This window comes from Cydia splendana, chromosome 11 (assembly GCF_910591565.1).
Source record: "Cydia splendana chromosome 11, ilCydSple1.2, whole genome shotgun sequence".
Classification (NCBI taxonomy): Eukaryota; Metazoa; Arthropoda; class Insecta; order Lepidoptera; family Tortricidae; genus Cydia; species Cydia splendana.
In genome coordinates, this window is record NC_085970.1 from 11,193,802 (window position 1) to 11,217,432 (window position 23,631).

At 37.2% G+C, this 23,631-nt stretch overlaps 2 protein-coding genes across 2 annotated transcripts in view; one reads left to right on the forward strand and one right to left on the reverse strand.

Moving 5' to 3' along the window:
• The first annotated feature begins 9,759 nt into the window (after positions 1–9,759).
• The window catches only part of LOC134794893 (myosin light chain kinase, smooth muscle-like), a 67,383-nt gene continuing 53,511 nt past the window's right edge, over positions 9,760–23,631 (forward strand). Inside the window, exon 1 of the mRNA XM_063766734.1 lies at positions 9,760–10,138. The gene's annotated coding sequence lies outside the window, so the exon portion shown is untranslated. The remainder of the gene's footprint in view (positions 10,139–23,631) is intronic.
• Positions 13,429–15,365, reverse strand: LOC134795218 (52 kDa repressor of the inhibitor of the protein kinase-like). Its single transcript, XM_063767048.1, has one exon. The coding sequence runs from the start codon at positions 15,142–15,144 to the stop codon at positions 13,429–13,431; it is 1,716 nt and encodes a 571-aa protein (XP_063623118.1). The 5' UTR covers positions 15,145–15,365.

A 23,631-nucleotide genomic window follows, 5' to 3' on the forward strand; every position in this document is an offset into this window, starting at 1 on the left:
TATACACGCGGTTGCTATGACAACTGGTTGTCAACACCCTCCACACCTCGGAAGTTCCAAGTTCCAATCTACGCTACGCTACGGTACATTTGATTTACGACTCTTCTCTTTCCGATCAGACTTTACCACCAAGTTACCACACAAATAGGGAATATTAGGCAAAGCTCTGCGTAGGTGGCACCTTTGTGGCACATACAGTAAACAAACCACATTGACACATCACACGTCACGTCAATCACATGGCCTACCGCGAAACAAGAAAATCGAAATTTCGTTATCTAATCTCTCTATCACTGTTGCATATTCGAGCGATAAAGAGCAGATAATACAACTAAATTTCGATTTTCGCGTTTACCGGTAGGCCCTTGTTAACAAACCGCCTTGATGCATCAATGTCATATTTTATTGATGTGTCCCGCCGAGTTTGTTGCCGGTCCCATATTGGGATACCCTCCACCAATTGAGGGGGGATTAAAATCTTCTCGAGGCAGAGGTGTAGGGTTGGATCCGGTATAGCTTTATTTGACGTTCATAAGCGCATTGTAATATGCCTATTTGAATAAACTATTTTTTATCTTTTATCTAGTTGACATCGGAGCCCAGTTGGCGCTTTCAACTAGGTATCTGCTCCGAACAGTAGAAATAATGTGACAGAATACATACTGCGAAATTGCAACGAAGTCACATAGTACCTAATACTCGTATACCCCTGAGTGGTAAATAAATAGTGACTAATTTAGGCGTGTTGCTCGTTACCCCCGAAGGTCTGGAAGCGTTTGCCCGCTTTTGGCACGGTTCAGACATTAATTACTTACTGTTCCATCACACGCGGGCAAAATTAAAAACAATGGGATAATTATAGCTACTTTGCATTTCTTGGCAACAGCGTTGCAGGGATCAGGGATATAAAAATAAGTTTGTTGTGTTTAACGACATTGCATGTAAGTACTATATATTAGGTAGGTATACATACCTACCTATATAGCTGCACTCATCTTCTCAAATAGAGGTGAGGCGGTCAGGCCGGTCAGTACAAAAATATTAACTCAAACAAAACTTAAATCTCCAATCTACATACGACGCGCTGATCTGGTTGGTAGTCCAGCCCATCAGCAGATGGCATTCTCTACATTTACTAAAAATCCACTTTTTTAATGTTTGAAGAACCTTAGAAGTAAGACAAAGCTACCATGAACCGTATTATAATCGGGCCAAGAAGTAGTCAATTTCTGAGTTTTCCGTTTGCTTTTTATTGATTCGGGATAAAATCGGATTCCCCCGTTTTAGAAAATTGTCAGCTCTCCCTGGGAACTGTTTGGACAGAAGTAATTTTTTTTTTAATGTTTAGAGTGCTTCAAACTTTGCACATATGTGACACAATTCTTGCCTGTTTCATGTAGATACATTTGTATGTTTACCTACAGGCAGATTTCTTTTATTTAGCAAGCTCCGTGAGTCATTAGGCACGACCAAACACGTATGAATACTTAACGGTCGGCTGTGCTGGTTTTTGCTCCTTATGAGTCAGCTTCTAGGCTTTTAGCACAGTCCAGGTGCATATGCAGCACTTTGACTTCAAACGAATTTACTAAATCATCATCATCATCATCATTTTAGCCTTCAGTCGCCAATTGCTGAGCCTCTCTTCGTGTACACCGCATATCCCGGTCCTGGGCTAGTCTCATCCAAAAGTGTCATCCACCCAACAAGCCAACACTACTAAATATCTACAAGAAAGTTCCTTCAATACTGAGACTGAGACCGAAAAACAACTCAACTCTTCTACCCTGTTATAGTATGTAACTGAACGTAAAGTAATTACTCAAACTCAAACCCGTTAATGTTTAGGTCATACTGAGCAATTTTTACTATGGGACCAACCCCGAAAACGTGAAAAAAATTGACTCTCCCATAGGAAATTTCAACATCAGACCCACAATGTATGAAACAGTCAAATCTTTTTTAGGTAGGAAGTTAAAACACTGCATATTCCTTAATTATGCTCTTAAAAGCTGAACGGTCCAAACCTAATGTCTGGTGATTTTAAACGGCCATACTGTGAGTAAATGTTTGATCGATACCTATAGCCTTATTTTGGGGTTCTATATGATTTTTTTTATCATTCAACAACAAAGCAACAAGTCGTCATTAACTTTATGCACAACATCAACGTTTTTACTAATTTAGGATACGATTATCTGAAAAAATAAACTATGTGTTTACCTGGGGCCTGGGGGTGTTCAGCCGTCACTGAGTATTAAATACCTACCTAACCTATTCATCATCATCAACATACTTATCAGCCTTTTATAGCCCACTGCTGAGCATCAGTCAGTCAGTTTGCGAGTTGCTGACACTGTAACATGTGTCGCATCAGCCGTGTCGCCGCCCGCGAGCCTCCCGCGCGCGCGCCCTCCCCCCGCCTCCTCCAAATCACGTCATCGTGTTTACGCGGATGTCGTCGCCGGTCCGAAAGTCGCATCGAACCGGGTTAGTGTACCTGTAAAGGGTACTGAAGAGCGAGCGGTTCCCACGGTGAAGCTCCCTGTTGCCGGTGTGGATGAGGAGGATTTCACACTGGTATCAAGAAAGAAGAAGGCGCGCACGGCGCCTCGTAAGACTCAGTGTGGTACCGCCGAACCGGCTAACTCTGGCTTGCGGGTTGCTACACCGAGTAAGGCGCTATATGTGTCGCGCCTGCACTACACTGCCACGGCTGCTGAAGTGGTGGAGTACGTACACCAGAAGACTGGTTACTCGCTGAGGGTGTTCCAGCTTCGATCGCGCCACTACGTGCACTTCAACTCTTTTGTGGTGCGCGTGCCGCGACCGCTGCAAGAGACCATCGAGTGCGCCGACTTCTGGCCGAAAGGTGTCGTGTTTCGGAGGTTCCGGGGCAAACTGCCGAATCCGACACAAGAACAGCCGATTCAACGGAGCCACGCCGTTTTGTCGCATAAATAGTGTTTAGTTTTTAAGTTTATAATATATATATATGTATGTTAGTCTGTAAGGTATTTGTAATATGGGCCTTGTTGCCTGATTTAAATTTTAAATAAATAAATAAATAAAATAAATAGGCCGTTATTCGAGTCCCGGTCCTAAGCTAATCTCATTCATAAGTGACCTGCAATCTTCCGAATATCGTCCACCGAACGAGCCAACGGACGCCAGGCGCTCATTTCCTCCGCAAACGGCCACCATTAACATTTTGATCCAAATAACCTATGTGATTGAGAAAGTATCTACTGTATCCAGAACCTTTCTGAACCAGCGGCCAACGATTCTACAGCAATGTACCTACCCCACCTAGTGGGTACCTTTTAGTCAACCAAGTCAAGGATTTGATTACTAAATTGAATATTTAAGGCACTTGATATTACATGGCAGACCGCATAAAAAGTTTACGATCTACATTCTACCTCATTACGAGACATGCAAACATGGTTGTACCTATACCGGCCACTTTAGGGTCCGGTCTACCTATCTTAAGTGTGAAAACTCAATTTTATAAAAATATCAGTAAATAAATCACCACCAGTGCTGGAAGCAGGCTTGGTTTACAAGGGGGTTAGGGTGAAGAACATTCAAGCGGCATTGAACCTTTAAGTCCAAGGAGCAGGGGCGTATTTTGAAATTTGGCGCCCCGGGCCAATACATTTCGCCGCCCCAGAAGTCAAAGAAGAAAAACAAAATGCAATTCGCTAGGGGCGCCATATGGCCCATACGCCGCCCCTAGCGGATTGGCGCCCCGGGCCATGGCCCGGATGGCCCTATGGTAAATACGCCCCTGCCAAGGAGAGACATTGCTACTTTGTGTGTGTTCCATCGCTTGTATATACAATGGCCTGTGCTTTGAAGAATTGTTTGACATGATAGCAACAGTCGCTTTCTACCACCGCATCCTTAGAGGATATAACCAACGGAGACGCCATGTCTAAAATTTTCGGTACAAAATAGTCTGCCGGTTTTTGCGGGGAAGGGGCACATCAAATGTATAGGTACGTCATGTCAGATAAACGTCAGTCCATACATATGGTTGACATGTGGTTGACCATTGGCCGCCTATTTCCGACAGAGGGGAACGCCTGTTAATGGCGGCTCCAAGACCGCATCGCTCGTCGTCGGTCACACCCTAAAACCTAATAAATTCTCGAGGGGCTACAATTAACAGTATGGGGTACTTAAAAAAAGGAGTGTACAGGTTTTAAAGGGTCGGCAACGCGCATGTAACACCTCTGGAGTTACAAGCGTCCTTAGGCTACGGTGACTGTTTACCATCAGACGGGCCCAGAAGTAAGAAGTTAAATCAACTTAAGAAAAATTGTCCTAGAAAAGCCGGAGCTGATTTGGATTCCCTTTTCTTCATGAGCCGAAGTGAAAGTTACTCAACTTGCCAAATAATTAGGAGTTCTATGGGCTCTCCGCCACTAATGCACACCCAGCTGCAAAAATACATTGACACTTTTTGAATGAAATCCATTCGTAAAGTGTCCATGCAATTTTGCAGCTCGCTGTACACGGAGGTCAGTTCCCTCCCCGCCCACATGGGCTTCGCGAATTGCAACTGCACCGACGGAACCTGGCGTACGCAGTTTTATGTGGGTATAATTAATTCGGCCTAGGCAATGTTGAGTTATCTTTTACTAGAAGGCCGAGTGACTAATCTTTGTGACATACAGACGGGCTGATTGGCGAACATACTATAGTACAATTGATTATTTTAAGTACACTAACTTTGTACATAAGACATTGTAAAGAGTGCGAGCTGTAGACCTCGCGCGGGTAGCTTTAAACTGAATACATGTATGACTACGCCAATTTGAAAAAATCCAAAAAATGAATCGACAATAAATTCTATTTAATCATTGAATCTGCTTATAAAATTCATGAGAATCGGTTAGGAATTGCAACCTGTAAATGAGAACATTGTTGCCCAAGCTGAAATGGAGACCTATACGCTAACCATTGTATAAGCATTGTATTATGTGTAGAGTTATAGGAGACTCAGCTCAGATAAGAAAGCACATCAAATTTTATGAAGGCATCTCATGACAATCAGTCAGATTCATATAATATGTATTCTCATTTATTTTATTGATTTTATTTTCTTTTACTTTTGTAAGAATTTGATATGTTTTCTGAAAGAGCTACGTATTTGTGTGATTTCATGTACAATATATGTTTTTTTTATCATATTTCTACAAAGCTATATACTTACTGAGTATAATTGCATGAATTCTATACACACATACATCACTGGCTCAGTGACCCAAAGAGGATCTTGGCCTCTGACACAAGAGAGCGCCACTCTGCCCTATTCTGCGCCACTTCACGCCAGTTGGGTATTCCGAGGGCGGACAGGTCTTTTTGGGCTTCGTCACTCCAGCGGTATCTGGGACGCCCCGACGGACGTTTTCCGCCCGGGTGCCCCACATACGCTCTTCTCACAGCACGATCCTCCCCCATCCTCTCCAGGTCACCGAGCCAGCGGAGTCGTGTGGCTTTGATCTCGCCAATTATATTGGGCATCGCAACAAGCTCCTCTAGCTCCCTATTCTTCCTTCGCCTCCAAGTCCCATCTTCCTCTCTGATAGGCCCCAGAATCTTCCGCCAGATTTTCCTCTCCGCCACTAAGAGCTTGCTCTCTTCTTTCTGAGTCAGCGTCCAAGCTTCACACCCATACATCAAAATTGGTCTAATTACAGTCTTGTAGACTCGAATCTTGGTCGGTCTACTGATCAGCTTGGACACTAAGACTCGATGGAGCGCTGCCGAGCATCTTAGGGCGTTTTGGATTCGGCATGAATTCTATAGTAATTTAAATTGTATTTTTCTTATTTACTCGTAATGCATGTTAATTATAAGATGTAATCATGTTTAAGATGTGTCCCGCCGAGTTTGTTGCCGGTCCCGTATTGGGATACCCTCCTCCAATTGAGGGGGGATTTAAATCTTCTCGAGGCAGAGGCGTACGGTTGGAGCCAGTATAGCTTTATTTGACGTTCATAAGCGCATTGTAATATGCCTACTTGAATAAACAATTTTTTTTTATCTTATCTTTATCTAACGCTCAATCAAATATCAATAAGTAGTGCATATTTATTTTTTCTCATAGTTCAGAACCGCCCAGTTGCCGGATCATCTTATAGCAATTAGCAATAGACCAGAGCGGCATTTTTAAACAGTTTTTTTTTTTAATATTATAGGACAATTTAAATAGGGTAATACCCACTTTTATTGATGAAAGCGACTGTCGAATTGATTGTTATAACACTCTCCCTGTGATCCGGAGTCCATTTGATCCCGTACATCAAACGTTCCTCGACAGTTCATACTTCGTTGAAAAACTTTTTACATAACTTGCATTTTTTTTTTCTGTATATGTAATATGGGCCTTGTTCCCTGAATTAAACTTTAAAATAATATAAAATAAATAAATAAAAATAACAAGAAGACCGTAACGTAATTTGTGTTTAGTACAATGTCCATCTTTTTGCTCGCTTTGCCCATGTTTTGCCATCCATCGCCGCGGTGTGTAGTGCCGGAGACACACCCGACAACGGTTCACCTTGCCACGCAGCGGAGCGCTATTTTAGGACGCCGGCCCAAACAAAATTCTACAAAAGACTTGATGATAAGACACACCAGACACAAGTACGACTAAATAATTACTTAGATTTTTACATTAACTTGTATTTTAAATACCTAATTGTTTTTTTTTTCTTATATAGGTTTACAGACTGCATTTAAGGGTTGATGTTAGTTTCCTTAGGGTGACTTGCACCATCCCACTAACCCGGGGTTAAGCCGTTAAACCGTTAACCCAGTGTTAAATTGTACTGGTAACCATGGTTACTTACTCCAGGTTTAGCCGGTTAACCCCGGGTTAGTCGGACGGTGCAAGTGGCGCTTATTTGACTGATTAGACCAGTGGTGGGCAAACTTTCTTCATGGGGGGCCAGAAATTAAGGAAATTTAAGTGGAGGGCCAGAATTGTAGCCAAAATTTATTTTGATTCGTGATAATCGTGGGCCAATGTCATATACTAATTATTTCATAGGACCTTCGGCGGGCCGGATAAAATCCATTCGCGGGCCGCAGATGGCCCGCGGGCCGTACTTTGCTCACCACTGAATTAGACTGACAGAGATATAATACGAAACACTGTCATTATGGTCATTATCACAAATATTTAATATAATTAGGGATCCGGCCCATTGTCGCCAATTGAACACAGAATGCCGTGGAGTCATTGTTATGCACTTTACTCGTAGTAGGCATAGTGATTTGATGTGATTCATTGAAGTCAAATCAAGTAACATTTAGCATAAGTAAGATGCTAAATAAATCTGTAGAGGATCGCCGATCGCCTGTTTACTAGTTTAAAAAATAGTCTTCGACCAAGTACCTATAGGTGTCTGACTATTTTTTCGTTCGAAAATATATTGTTGATAAATGGAGGAGAGACAAACATTATCAACATTTTAAAATGTATGTGTTCCCATACAAGTACTTACCTACTTAGGTAGTATGAGACTTTTTAGAGAAAATATACTTTAGTCGCTATTCATTTAAATATAAAAAATAGGCAAATTTATTGCATTCTCTGTATATCAACTGCCACTAAATGTCAAATCAATTTACAATATTACCTAAATACATACCTAATTACTTTATCCTAACTGATCCTAACTATCGCCATTAAAAATTCTGGTGCAGGTCAGGGCTCGGTACATTATTGAATGTGTACTATTCGTAAAAGGTTTTCTTCTCTTTATTTATTTTTGTAAACATAGATCATATTAGGGTTGCCAACTTTTTTTTGGTGGAATATAGTATTTTCCAGAATAAGGAATAAAAATATAGTACATTCCAAAAAAATATAGTACTTTCAGATAAAATATTAAACATGAGTGTAATATACGTTTAATCGGAAATATAGTATTTTAGCGTACTATATATTTTTACAAAAGTATATAGTACAGAGAGCCAAAATATAGTACAATACTATATAATATAGTACGGCAACCCTAGATCATATACATATAGATCATCTGTTCTTGTGTTTTGTGAACTTGTATGTATAACTAAGTTGGACAAATCTTTCTATAATTTATTATATTTCTATAAGTGAGAACCTATAATTGGCTCTGTGATTCTATTGTAATTTCCGGATATATATAGCGCTGTTGGTTTTCCATGTACTAAAATAAAATAAATAAAACCACGCGCAATTGTAAGTAAAAACGTAAAATTTGCTATCTACGACGTGTAGGCTTAGTTGGGAGGCCTATTGTGATTAGTGACTCATAAGTCATATTTTACGGATACGAGAGGAAGTTAACTTGTGTTTGTAACTTCAGAAGAGGTCAGAGACACATATACGTCGAATCCCAGCGTCCTTGTTTACAGAGGTGCTGACGCATCCGCAGAACCTAATTTTCCAGGACAAACATCCTGAGGTAACCTTTTTAAGGATGACTGACGCTAGAACGGGTCGTGCCCGGGCCGAGGCGTCCGACATGTCATTTTCTGTGACGGCTGATCGGTGATCCATAGAAAACGGAGCGCCGGAAGCTCCGGCCCGGCCCCGGCCCGGTCTAGCGTGAGTCATCCTTTACTCAAAGGTCGAGACCACTGACTGAACACACTATAATATATGGGTCATGAACACAAATCAGAGGACCTACCATAAAAAAATGCGTGAGCATGTTAGTCTCAATCTAGTGCAGCGGTTGACAACCAGCGGCCCGCGATCGTCTCACTTGCGGCCCGCGAGCCTCCCTGGCTATTTTGTATGTAATATTGTCAAACGACAATGTCTGATAAAGTCATAAATATTAACAAACTGCGGCCCGCGTCAACTTCGTTAACTACTATTTGGCCCTTGGCTGCTAAAAGGTTGCCGACCGCTGATCTAGTGTAATAATTTACATTATGCTTATCAGTTAATTAACGAAAATAAATCCTTTTTAAATAACAGTTGCATACGATTAACAGTGTCGAAAAGTATAAGGAGGTTTTTTTTTAATTAAGTACCTCTACAATCTACCAAAAGTTTCTAAGAACTTCTAAATCTAACTTTCATTTCTCTGCGATATACCTACCTAAGGAAGGAAAGGATGTGTCATTAAATTTCAAAGTGCATTTGAGTATAGATATTATTAATTTGCCCCTTGTGTAAATATATTTTTAAATAATATTATTAATAAATATCAATCTATACAAGAAATTAGCTAGGATAAAGTTGTTATTATATAAGATTTTTATTTATCTTATGGAACACTATTTAGTTTTTAAAAATTGTTCCATAAATAACTAGATATAAGATTAAATTACAATGGCCTACCAGGGCGCCATGTGATCCACAAATATTATTGTAACAACTTTATTACGTACCAATGGTTCGCAATAAACGATTCTATTATATTCTAATCAGTTAATAAATGCCTAATCGCTTAAACATTTCGACTAGATTTATCGAACAGGACCAGATAGATCAAATTAAGTTATTACTTTGCCTGTAGCCGGCTCCTATATTACCCACTTACAAGCATTGGACATATTGGCTGAGTATTACGCATACACAGGTATGTAATTAACTTCAATTTAAATGATTATTGCCGTTTGAATGATGCTATATTTAGTCTCAATTAGGTATTGACTCAACCGGAGGGTTCCCATATTATAAATGAGGAATAAACATTATTAAATCATGCAACTAATTTAGATTTATTTTATGGTTCAAAGTATTCTGTCGTGACTAATCTAATGGACATGCAATTCAATTATTAAAGCCCTAATGTTGGGTGGTCTGAAGTTATTTGTCCTAACGTATCATATATAACTCCAGACATTTTCTGATGTGGAATAAAAAAGGCTCTCAATAAAGAACTGTTTTATCTCGTATTACTGGCACCGATAAATTTAGAAACGGCGGCGACCATCGAGTCGCAGTCGCGACTGAGCTCTCGCGCCGGCCACAGACGCGCATCGTTTTAAATTTAGAATTTATTGTTTTCTTTTTGTTTTTTTTTCGGGAGTGCGTTACGAAACTTGTGCCAGTGTTTTTTGTGGAACAAAGTTTTATTTTTTTCCCTGTGCTCTGGGATGTGCATGTGCTAATTTGACAGAGGTAAGTTTTTAAACAGAAAATACTTTTTAAAGTTGACACGTTTTGTAAAATTAAATTTTACGGAAAAAAAATCTGATAAGATACCTACGAATTGTTATTGTATTTGGTTCAAAGCGACTCGCTTGAAAATTACTGAGCTTGCCTTTTAGGTAATGTCCTACGTTTAATGTCCTTTTATAATGGAGGACGTTTGTAATCGACCTCGATAGTGTTTAATTTAGAACCGGGTTTTAAAGAGACTGCGTTTCTTATTTTTACTGGTGTCGGATGATTCGCATTTTCTGCACTAGGTCGTCAGGGAAAGCTCTCACCACGTCAGCGATGGTCAAAGCAACTTTTAGGCTAGGTTCAGATGGTCGCGCACTGCGCGATCAACAGGTGCTTGCTCACTTATCAAGTTGTTACCTTACCTACTTTGTTAAGTCAGTCAGTCGAATAAATAAATAGTCAGTGTATTGCAATAGTTATTTGTTAACAACGGGGCAAAGTTGTTGTTTAACCGTTCGTGCTAATATTGATACCCGAGCAAGCGAAAGATTCCTAAATTGAACCACGAGCGTAGCGAGTGGTTCTAAAAATGGAATCTTGAGCGTTGCGAGGGTTTCAAAGCACGAGAGTTAAACAAAACACCCCCGAGTGAAACACAAAATTTTTCACCACACCAACCCGAAGCAAATATTAAATGTAAAATATCAAACTAAATCAAATACAAATGAATGTTATTAAATATTTATCATCCAAAATCATCATTTTAAAGTCAATTCTACCAGCAAACATAAGAAAACAACTCAAGATTTGCATTCGACTACTTTGCCTCACATGTGAATAAAATGCAACTTTGCTATCAGTTTTTGAAGTGCAAAGTAATCCTTTCCGAGCTGGTGTGGTGAAAAAAGTTTGTACATTGTGTTGATTACATTGTGTTACCACTATTAAGCCATTTCTATTTAACTTAGATGCATGAAAGTGTGTTAGCATATGCTATAGACTTATATGTGTACGACTAAAGTACAATAAATACAATACGTTACAATTTAAATAGTTAATTTTCGTAACACAAATGAATCAATTAAGTTAAGACTAATCACCGCTTCTTAACTGCACTTAATTACATACATTTTTTTTGCAATTCACTCAAGTTATTACCTACTTAAACTATTTTACTTAACACATTACAATCATCAAAATAGTTATTTACACAACGGAATGCGAAACTGGTATAGAATGTATTATTGCAAAATCCTTGGAGAAACTTTTTCTGCTCTTAATCCTTAAAAACCTACTTACTTACCTACTTTTAAAGTATCATTTCTCTTAAGACTCTTAAGTAACTTTCGAACACCTCGAAAATATGAGATTATTGCTGAAAGAATATGTAAGAACACCTTTTTTTAATATGTATTTATATTATACATACCGTAAAACGGGGTAAGTAGGTTTCGCGGGGAGCTATGGGTTATGAATGGGGAGAGAAGGATTGAGAGGGGGGTGAGGTGGGTTATTAAGGCTACTGCTACATAAATAATGTATTCCAATTTAAAATGGAGCTATAGTAATATTCATAATAATAAAAAATCGATCCAACAATCTTCCAAAATCACCTTTGTATGAAAAACCCTCTCACCCCAAATACGAGGCACTACGGGGTGAGGTGGGTTTTCCTCTTTATCGTCAAAGTTATGAAATGGAACTACCCAAAATAAAATACAAACTAAAATACAAACGTCCGAACCACTTAATATATACACCATTCAGTTTTCACATGTAAAAAAAAATTTTTATCGAGGTTTGAAAGTCAAATTTCACCCAACTCACCCCATTTTACGGTATTGTTGTTGTAGGTTACATCCTGCACTTTGCATTTAAGGGTTATTGACCATTTGTATCAATAAATATTAAATACTGTACTAATAGAACATTCATCTGTGTGGATATTAAAGTTAAGTCCTTTCTTATCTACTTATACTACATTTATCATATGAATCGTATCCTAACGTTTCTTCTAAACTGAAAAACGTATATTTTACCCACGCAAGCATGAATTGCTTGCGTGGGCCGGAAACATCTTTCGAAAACGTAGCGTATAGGAGTTTATTAGGAGTACTCTGTCCATATCACGTCCGATCCGAGTACTCCTAATAGGTACTTACGTCCGTTACACCCGTAATAAAATTAGTTTCGGATAAATACATACGATACTTACGTATTCATACTAAACTAATTTATTACTTTAATACTTTACGAATACAAGTTACCTAGTAGGTATGAATTAGACCATTTGAATGGTGAAAGAATGTATTACTAGGCATACTGAGATAAATCTCTGTTATTATATTGCACAAGGCACGCACAAGGTCACACAATTGAAATCTCCATCTGTAAACGTATGCCTTGTATTATTGTTTTCGTGAATGCGAGCGGCGGATCATGACAAGTGACTATTGTTTAGAAACCTCATAGTACCGTCAGCAGCCGTGTTCATGTTGCTTTAAGATAATAGTTTAGCTTTATGTTTATAATGTTCAGCAACAACAAACAATTGATTGTCATTTGGAGCGATTAACTTCACTATAGTCTGTATCTTTAAGTATTTAAATAAAAGATAACAGTAAATAAAATCTAGGGTAAATGAAAACATTACTTGTGTTGTATGTAGCTCTTAATCATGCATGTTTTAGTTTAATCTTAGTTTTACGATTAAGTTCTTAATAATTTTACTTTTATTGTGTGTTTATATCATGTTAATGAATGTGTGGAATCAAGGGCGGATCCAGGATTTTTTTCTGGGAGGGGCACATGGGGCAGTAGAGGGGCAAAAATAATCAACCATAACTGTTAAAAATAAAAATTTAGTTAAAATTCAATAATCATTTAATTCAGGCAAGACCCATATAAGTGTTAGTAACTGGACTTAAAAACTAATGTTAGAGTACAATTTTCATTAAAACCTACCATGCAAAACAGTATACCTACTTAGAGCTAGGATAATACAATACCGGGTGAGCCATGCACTTTGATATAAAACAAATTAATTTCCTCCTTACATTTAATTTCAAAATTTGACTATCATCACGAGTTTTATGTAAATTAATCTAACCATTAGTAGTACGTTTAGTAGTACCACTGTACATATATATATTGTATGTAAATAAATCATTTTCCAAGAAAAAAAAATCTAACCATTAATAAAAATAATTGATATATATGTCAGAAAAAATTTACTTAAAATGAATAAAAATACAATTATTAAACTTGCAGTACTTATATAAAGATTAAGTAAAAAAAAATATTTACATAATTAATAATGACAGTTTTCTTTTATGTTTCCTACTGAAGATGTCCAGCACTTCATTAGCGTCCATTTTCGTCGCAATGTCTTGATGGATGTGCATTACAGCCAGTCCATTTAAACGCTCTTCTGTCATCCTGCTCCGAAGATATGACTTTAAGCGGCGTAAGGTGGAGAAAGATCGCTCGGCAGTGCTAGTGGTTACAGGAAACGTGCACAACAATTGACACAGAGTTCTAATATTCGGTAGAACCGTTGCTCGTTTGTAGGCATCTGCTGGAGTCTTTGGGATATTTTCTCTCATCTGTTGCCATATTTTTAGCTCTCCCTTCAAAGCTAAGAAACAAGGAAGGTCATCCTTATATAGTTCAGCGCCTCGCAAAACATCCTCTATATCTTCATCGCTGAAGTTATGGGACAACAACTTTTGCAACTGCCCGATTGTTTGGAGGGGAGCACTAGGGAACCTGGATGACATTTCGCTTAGCAAATAGTCTAAAAAAGGAATATATACTGAAAGTCGATAATATTCTTCAACTGACTGGGTCTGAATGTTCGGCCGATTTGTTTGACGGCCGGTGATTCTGCGGACCGTGATTTCTGCACCAATTTCGTTTGCGATCGCCTCAGCCTGATTAAAAAGTTTATTAAATGAGGTCGTGCTAGTGTCACGTTGTCTCTGCAGACTTCCTGTGGTCGTAGTGATAAGCTGAACTGCAGAAATGATGTCAATTTCAGTGGCTTGTAATGATCGCGATAAGGGCAGCGTAATTCCTAAAATATCAGAAAGAATTACCAGGCTTATGAGAAATTCTGACGACATTATTGATTGCAGCAACGAAAATGGAGATGTAGCACTCCTGTTTCCTTGATCAGCCATTTTTTGCAAAATGTCAGGTAGACATGGCAAAACGTCCAAAAATGTCAAAACCGCTTCATGTCTTTCCACCCATCTGGTCTCACACATTTTCTTTAAGATATTTTGTTTTTCCTTAGGCAGCTGAGTTTGCATTTCTTCTCTGAGGAGATGTATTCGTTGAGCTGACTCACGAAAGAAAGTTGCTACACTTGAGATTACTCCTACGGCATTTCTTATGCTGGGTACGGTGCAGGCTGTACTGAGAGCTAAGTTGAGTCGGTGGCTTGCACAGTGGGTAAAAACGGCTAAAGGCTGAATGCTGGATATCCGTGCCTGAACACCTTGTATTTTACCGCTCATGTTGGCTCCTCCATCATACGCTTGACCCCGGCAAAATGTAATGTCTAGATTAAGGCTTTCCAACGCCTTCAAAATATGATGAGCAATATTTTCACCACTAAGTTTAACAACTTCGACAAACATTAAAAAATCTTCTTGTATTTCATTTGTATCTACATCAAAATAGCGAATACAAACGGCTAGTTGCTCACAAATAGAAACATCTGTGGTCTCATCAGCTATAATGGTAAAATATTTAGACTTTTTAATTTTGTTCACTATTTTGTTGCTGATTAATTCCCCACAGCATTCTATTAAGTCATTTTGTGTCGACTTGCTAATGTAGGAAGCGTTTTTAGGACACGTTTTTACATGGTCACGCAGTATCTCATCTCCAGCATCGATTCGGAACTTCAACAACGCTCTGAAGTTGCCTTCTCCGTGTCCGTCAGAACTTTCCGATTCTAAACTACCGTCATCCCTGTGACCTCTTAAAAGGGTATGTTTTGCGTTCCACATAATATAATTGTTTTTATAATGGGTATAAGTTTTTTACGATTCTCTTCAATAGTTTTCATTTCGTGGGATCTCATTTGGACAACAACATCCATTGATTTCCCCTCCATCACATCCAAAAAATTTTGAGAGGCTACCACGTTCTGTTGGTGATATTTCGTACCCTCGTGGTGTGTGATCGTTTCGATGGCCTTTTTATATCGAAGCAGTGGTTCCGACACCAATCTTCCCAGCTTCATATCATTTATTCCCGCTTCACGTCGGCCAAAAAGAATGCCCATTTTGCATAATCCGCCACCAGCAATTTTACTATATGCAAGCCATTCATGTCCCTTTAACCAGCCCATTTGAAAAGAACGGTTCTTTTTTCCCTCACGCACAAGTGGAAACTTAAAGTCTGCTGTAGGTTGCCAGGTATATTTCAACCACTGGTACCTTTCTTCGTCCGTAAGAACTAAACCGTTCTGCTGGTTGTTTAGTAGTGTACCTAAAAATAAAAATAATTAGCCGTTTAGATACTTATATATATATATAGAAGTCACTTCCTACATGTCAGCTGTTTGTGTCAATTATGTTCACTAAGGTTTATTTTCGATTCAATGTATGTATAGTTATATTTGTTCACTTGAATTATATATGTATTTGTAATATGTCACGATACTAGAAAAATTGCTGATAGACAGAAAAGCCCCAAACACTAAGGAAAATCGGCCGCCTGTAGGTATATGTTTTAGTACAAACTTATTTGAGCTTCAAATCATATTTAAATGACCCGCTGTACTAATTATTCTATATACTTTTATATAGTAAATAAATGCTTTCTGTAACATTAGCTTATGTAGCTGTTAGCTGGTGTAGCTTTATTTGACGTTCATAAGCGCATTGTAATATGCCTACTTGAATAATAAACTATCTTTATCTTTATTAATTAAGTTTATTAAAAAGTATTATTCAGAAAAGTATTAGTAAGTATTAGTTTATATCAACAAAGTAAGGTCGCGGACTGGACGCACGCGACGCGCGGCGCGGCGAGTAGTGGAAGCCATACGAGCCCAATTTCAAAGAAAAACCGCAAATCGATGTACAGTTTAGCCATTTGGCACACGCATACTGGAGGTCAAAACAGAATTTTTGACCGACAGTTCTTAAAAAAAAATCCCTTAGGCGTAGTCAGCACGCCTAAGGGATTGCCGAGACTTTTTTTTTGTATGGAATTTTTTTTTAGTAACCTATCGTGTGGTATTATATGAAAGGGTTTTTAGCGGCGATTCTAAAAATATAGCACATCATGACATTTCAGTTATTTTTTTTTTACTTAAAACAAAAATAATTTTCAAAACATACCAAGTTTGGGCTCCTTCAGATACTATATGAATGATTTATTTTTTGTATCTACAATATAACACAAATGATACATCAGATACATGATATCCTCATATCTAACCCCAAGAAAGCAAATTAGAAAATAATTTCATTAAATATTTATTTTAAAAATTTTCAATATTACAAAGTGACACAGTTCTACTTCAGTACCTACTTTATACATAAGTACATACCGCTTTTTTATTCGCAGCTCGCAGCGAAACGTACATAAAAGACGGAAAGGAAGAAATATTATACATAATTTTTATCCAAGATACTTGGTATCGAAGTTGAACAATTTTAGGCCAAAAAACTCGTTTTCTGGTCATAACTTTTGTGTTAATTAGTTTAAAATTAAAATCCTAGATACGTTTTTCGAGACGTCAAATACTATCCCAAATATGTAGATTTCTAAGTAATATTATATTTTATGAAAATCGGTTAGCCAAGAATGGATATATAAGATTTCTTTTATTAATGGAGATAAAAGATTGAAGAACCGATTGCGATTTGTCTTATAAATCTATTTGTAGTGCAAATGTAGGAGATTCGATTCAAAACTTGTCAAAAATCGATGAGAACTCCAGGTACCTTACTAAATACACTCAACCTTATCTTCAAACGTCCATAATTTTGGAGAAATAAGGCAAATTGCTTTGTTTACATAATTGGCAAAAATACAAACATGACGTGTTCTAATAGCGCTACATAAAATATGGAAATACACAAAGATTGCGATACTCACCTATATCTCGTTCCTGCAACATGTACTTAACTAGGCGAGGCTGATGCTGCCGATGGATTTGTTGGCATTGGTGTAGTTGCCGCAAGCGTGGATGCACATGAGACACCACCAAATTCAACCCCTTTCCCTGTATCTGCAACTGCATCGTCGGTTTTTTGTTTTTTTGTAGAGAAAAACGCACTTATGCTCTTTTGTCTTTTCCTGCCTTTATTACTCATTATATAGATACAGTAATATTACTTGACACTCGATGAAATCACTTTAATTTTTCGCTTAATATTTTGAGGAAACAACGTCAAACGTACAGTACGGCTCCTACGATTGTTATCAACTGGAACCAAATGTTGAGGATGAGTACCTACCATGAGCAGGTATAAATAAGCGCACAAGTGTGCTGCAGATGTCTTGTAAGTCCATCCAAAGGAAGGACGCCTTGGCTTTGTTTATTTACAAACAAAGACACGCGACCTGTGACTTACTGCGTCCAATGAATGAGATCTTTCTCTTTTACTCCAATTAAGGCGTATAGGTGAACCAGGATCTATTGAGGGTGCGCCATGTTACGGAAATTTGTTGGTACTAATTTCTAGCAATGGCAACAACTTTAATAATAGACAACATCTACCCTTTATGATAGTTGTCAATATTGACAATGTAAACATTGCTTTGTCTAGTTTCGTGTGAATTATTATTAGACTGCAATAATCATGCCGAAAGTTTTAGATTTTACAGAGAAAAAGTTGTAAATAGTGTATATAGTTATTTATTGGAAAAAAAACGTGCGGGAGAGAAATTTCTTCCATTAGAAAACATAACGAAATTACCACCTGAATTGACGGGTAAGTTTCAAACTTATGGACAAATGTCACTATAGTCAGGTCGTCACGATTTGGTTGATGTCTTGTAATAATTTGATTTGTGTATTAGGTGTATCGCATGCATCGGTATCACGGATTGCTAGCGAAGGGCGTAAGGGCGGAATTAAACGACCAAACCTAAAAAAAAGACAACAAAAAAAAGAAAATAGATTTGGATGATTTTGATTTATGTGTCATACGTCGTAAAATTCACGAATTTTATAGCGTAAAAACCGAAGAAATATCCAAACATCAAACTTCGCACTTATTAAAGTTGTCGGAATAAAACAAAAATCATCTGCCAATTTCCATTGTCCCCACTATACAAATTGTTGCTATATAAAATTCAAAACGAGCGCCCTCTTGACAATACTCCCAAAGTTCTGGTTTACCTATAATTTGAGTGACAGAGATATTTGGTCGAAATTTACGAATTTTGGTGTTCGAGATAAGCCCTTAGAAAGGGCAAGAGTTTCGCTCATATTCTTTCTGTTATTTTATTCATATATTTTAACAACGCTGATAATTCGATTTACCCGTATTGTGATGGAAAGTCCACAACCGTCTGGGGGGGGCACGTGCCCCTGTGCCCCCCCCCTGAATCCGCCCTTGTGTGGAATGTTATGTACCTAGTTTTAAGTCTTGTATCACTGTTTTTGATGAATTGTAATAGATAAAATACTGTGGTCAGGTCTTAAATTATGAGTGCACTTATGTAAGATAGGTTAGGCTAGGTTAGTGCAAGATTAATTGTATAATGGGTAATTATTTCTGAAATAGGTACGCCATAAAATAAAATTTACCTACATCTTATAATAATGGCACACAGACATTTTGGTATCTTATTAGATACGTGCAAATAAAAATGTGTAAAAACTCTTGTCCTTACAATCTTAGTTAAAGAGCCAATAAAGAACTGATAACGTTCTATCCGCAGTTATCAGCAATCTATTATGCCGTTTATGTGACTGATAAGGGGATTTTTTTCCAATACCGTGAAGATATACCATAGGTTTATGGCAGGAAACTCCTTTGCATTGGAGAACGTATTGTTTATTATGTTTTTATATTATAATATAAGGTTTTATTAATTACATGATTTGGAAAATTCTAAATTATAACTAGGTAGGTAGGTACACAACAGCAGGAGGTTTTATTACGTGCTAGAACGATCGAGTTTTTGTTTTCAACCGTTTTTGTAACGCTACTTTCCTGCTAAAAATAAAATAAAAAACCGGCCATTACGCAAAAAACGGCAAAAAATCACGTTTGTTGTACGGGAGCCCCACTTTAAATATTTATTTTATTCTGTTTTTAGTATTTTGTTGTTATAGCGGCATCAGAAATACATCATCTGTGAAAATTACAACTGTCTAGCTATCACGGTTCATGAGTTACACAGACAGACGCACGGACGGACGGACGGACAGCAGAGTCTTAGTAATAGGGTCCCGTTTTTACCCTTTGGGTACAGAACCCTAAAAATATGTTAGGTCCCGGTTCCTGCATCGGTGTATCATAACAATTTTTTTGTAATTAAAACAAATCTATCATTACAGGTTTTACCTAATGCGATAGATAAGCGACAAACCAATAATCAGAGTTATTGATAATATAAATAAAAACTTAACTTAATATTAAACAGTGGCCTTTGTGAAGTCATTCGCTACACTACCTATAGTTATGGGGAAGGGCACTAGTGTGGGCACTAGTAATACTGCAATTATACTATACCTATGTAGGTACTACACTCATACAAGGAAAGATTCTTTGAAGAGTCGATCTGTTAGTCTGTGTGTGTGTATTGGGCCCCATCACAGACCATAGGCGGTTTTCTGTGGGCCCCATACATTCCACGACTCTTCTCTTTCCGGACAGACTCTAACTGTATTTACCTAATATAACTGGGTACCTATGACTAACTAAAATTTGCATCAAATTGTAATGCGATAAATATTATAAATCTTTCTATAACAACCTGTCTGCAATTTTATTTGCTTGCAAAGATCAATAGCTTAAGTATTTTTAATTTGCTGAAATTGATAATATGTACCAAAGCGAAACGGAAGAAGTTAATGGCACTTTTAAATTATGCAAAACGGGTAAAAGCCTATTAGGCATTATCAGTAAAGGCGTCGAAAAGACACGAGTTGATAGAAATGCAGCAACGTGTTTCTAAACAAGTGTCGCCGACGATTTCGTAATTAGAAATTTGATATCCGATGTTACACAATTGTGGGATGTAGGTATATTTTATTTGGATCCTGTTATTTCTCTATATTTTAAATCAACATTTTGAATGCAACATACTTAAATAATTCAGAATTGATGTAACCAAAAACTGAGTTCCTACATAAGACTTTACTATCGACTCTATTTAGAATAATAATAAGACATGAATATTCTATATTTTCAGCTTTGTTTATTTTATACGTAAATACAATAAATACAAAATAAGTAAATAAGAATTCTAGGAGGAGCTCAAAAATTTCAAAAATATATTTCTTTATTAAAGGTACGTGTGGGTAATAGGTATAGGTATATCATCTTTGTCGACTTCACTCATTAAATTATTAACTAATTTTGTTTAGTTTTAAAATATATTTTTATATAATATGTAGGTATGCTAGTTTTAAGGTATTTATGTATGGGCCATTAGTTGCCTGAAATAAAGATTTTCATTCTTTCATTCATTCATTCATTAATCCGTATCATTGCCGTAACTATTGCCGCCGTCTAAAAAATGCCCTCTTTATAAAATTGCCGTGATTTTCTTATGTACCTAAATTTTTTTTCTTAACATGCAATAAATCGTTATTTTCCTAACTTCACATATAAACTGTTTGCTATGGAAATTCACTACACAATATTTTAATGGACACCACAGAAAACGTTGCCCGCCCACGACCTACCATCTAACATCCCGGGAAAGTAATTAATGATCCTTGTGTGCCTTTTTATCTTGCGCCCTATCCCTTCATTTACATAAGTCGGGTTTTAAGTGGTTTTTTACACATACTCTACTAGCCCCGGATTTATTTTTAAAACAGGTTTGAATCCTCTGTATTAGCATAACATAACACATAACAAAGATGGGTGTTGGTGACTGTTTTCGGCAATGTTTTTTTTTGTATAGTAATTAAGTAGCTCTACGTATGCCAGAAGGATTAAATTAATGAGGTAAACACTTAAATGACCATATTATTGACCATATATGTGGAACTTATACGAGTTGTTGGAGTAAATCACAAGAGTTGGCGCGAGATTTATACTGAACCGTCAACTTTTTCGTGAAACGACCTAGGAAAAATATTTTTAAAATGTCAGTTAAGTCGCTATTAGTCATAGTCTCACAACTGCATGCATTTCTTGGGAAATGTACAAAATTGGATGAAAAATAATCCTGGAAGCTGTTGAGAGTTCTTGACTTTGTAAAAGTATAAGAACAAAAATGCTCTGTACACAAAGAAGGTTATAATAAATAAATAAATATCATATGACATTCTTACATAATAAATTGACTAAGCCCCAAAATAAACTCAAGAAGGCTTGTGTTGTGGGTACTCAGACAACGATATATATAATATACAAATACTTAGGAACAAATATCTGTGATCATCACACATACATGCCCTTACGGCTTACCGGGATTCGATTCGAACCCAGGACCATCGGCTTAATAGGCAGGCCGGGTCAATACCGACAGTACCGACTAGGCCAGACCGGTCGTCATATAAAAAACCAAAACTGTATGCCGTATTTTAGATTTAAGCTAGTTAGGTATTCATTTCGTTTAGTAGTACCTACCACTGTATATATCTAGTATGTAAATAAATTATTTTTTCTTAAAAAGCTGTATTAGGGCACAGAATAAATAATAGTGATTAAGTTATAGTTTTACGCAATACTAGCCAAATCATTAATTTCAAAACAGCCAGGAATACACCAAATAAAAATAAAATGCCTACTTCCGCATAGCGGCCGGGAACGATATAATTAGTTCCCGCTTCCGTCACCTTATCAAGATGAATTGTCGCGAAGACAGCCCGAGAAATGGGCGCTAAGAAATTTTAGATGATTTCATCGAAAACCAGCTATGGCTAGCCATATTTTTGGTGTAGGTATTCCGATTTGTCGCCGCTCCACTTGACCGTCGCCATACATGAGGCGGGGACAAATGGGAATGATTTATACTAGAACACCTATTCCCACCCGTGCTTGACACGGGTACAAAATTACAAATACGGATACACCATATTTTTTCCATATAGAACTCATTAATCCCGTTCCTAAACATATTGTCGTTAATTTCACCCCTTCAAGAAACTATTTCCAGAAGTACCTACTTTAAGTTTTGTTAGCAATTAAAAAAATATTTGTGTCTATTAAATAAATTAACTTTAAACGATAAATTTCGAAGACAACAATTCTATAAGTTCGTCTTCGTGACAAAAACATACATAAGTAAAACTAACATAATATGACTAAAATTACAATATTTTCATTAAACTCTTCTAGTACGTGTACTTTACTTACCGCCCCAAGAATACCTAGATAAAGTTAACAGTTCGATGGTGAGAGCATTATGTGACGAGCAATAATTAAAACAGGTCAAATAGTCACTATAATTATAGTGCTCGTTTCACCAGGTTACTATGGTATTTGGTATGACTAGTTGACTACCAAAGAGAATAGATAGTATAGAGGGGTCCTGTCATTGTCAATTTTGTAGTCACGGTACATTTACTGCCATCTATCGACACACGATTAAAACTTAAAATAAAATTGAAAATGTATAAAATAATCAAAATATGTTTACGGATAAATGATTCTTATTTTTTATTGTTCCATACTGACTCATGTTCTTTCACTGATATGTGTTAAAATTGTTAAATACCAAACGGTGTCGTTAACGCCATCTAGCCGAGAATAGGCCAAAGGTAATGGCGCCATCTATTCGAGAATGACTTTTCCTTGGCCGTCCGAGGCACGTTTTTTTCTTAGACTATATTTATCTTATACGGAGTTATATATATCTCTGTGACTACGAAGGACTACCTGCTGCCTGTTATGTTATAAAGATTACCTATACCTATACATACTTAAAATTATAAAGTTGTTCTAGGTACCTACCTTTATCTACCTGAATAACACAACATGCTTAGTTAGTAGGTATTTGCTGGTTAAGCCAAAAACAACTTTTAACAATTACAAGGTTGACGACCTTAGGTACGTACAAGAATTTACATTTAAGTACAAGACTTTAGTGACATCGTTAGACACTTACATATACAAATTAGCATGTCGCGCAGTCTTATACCTATCTAGTATTTGTCCTTGTCTATACAATACAAGACGAATAAAGTCTAAGGAAAAAACGTGCCTCGGAATTCAAGTAAAAGTCATTCTCGAATAGATGCCGCACACACCTTTAGCCTATCCTCGGCTAGATGGCGTGACGACACCGTTTCATATTTAACAATTTTAACACATAGATATCAGTGAATGAACATGGATCAAAATGAT

Coding starts and splice junctions, on each gene's coding strand:
- LOC134795218 (XM_063767048.1), bottom strand. CDS start 15,144: ATGTGGAACGCAAAACATACCCTTTTAAGAGGTCACAGGGATGACGGT.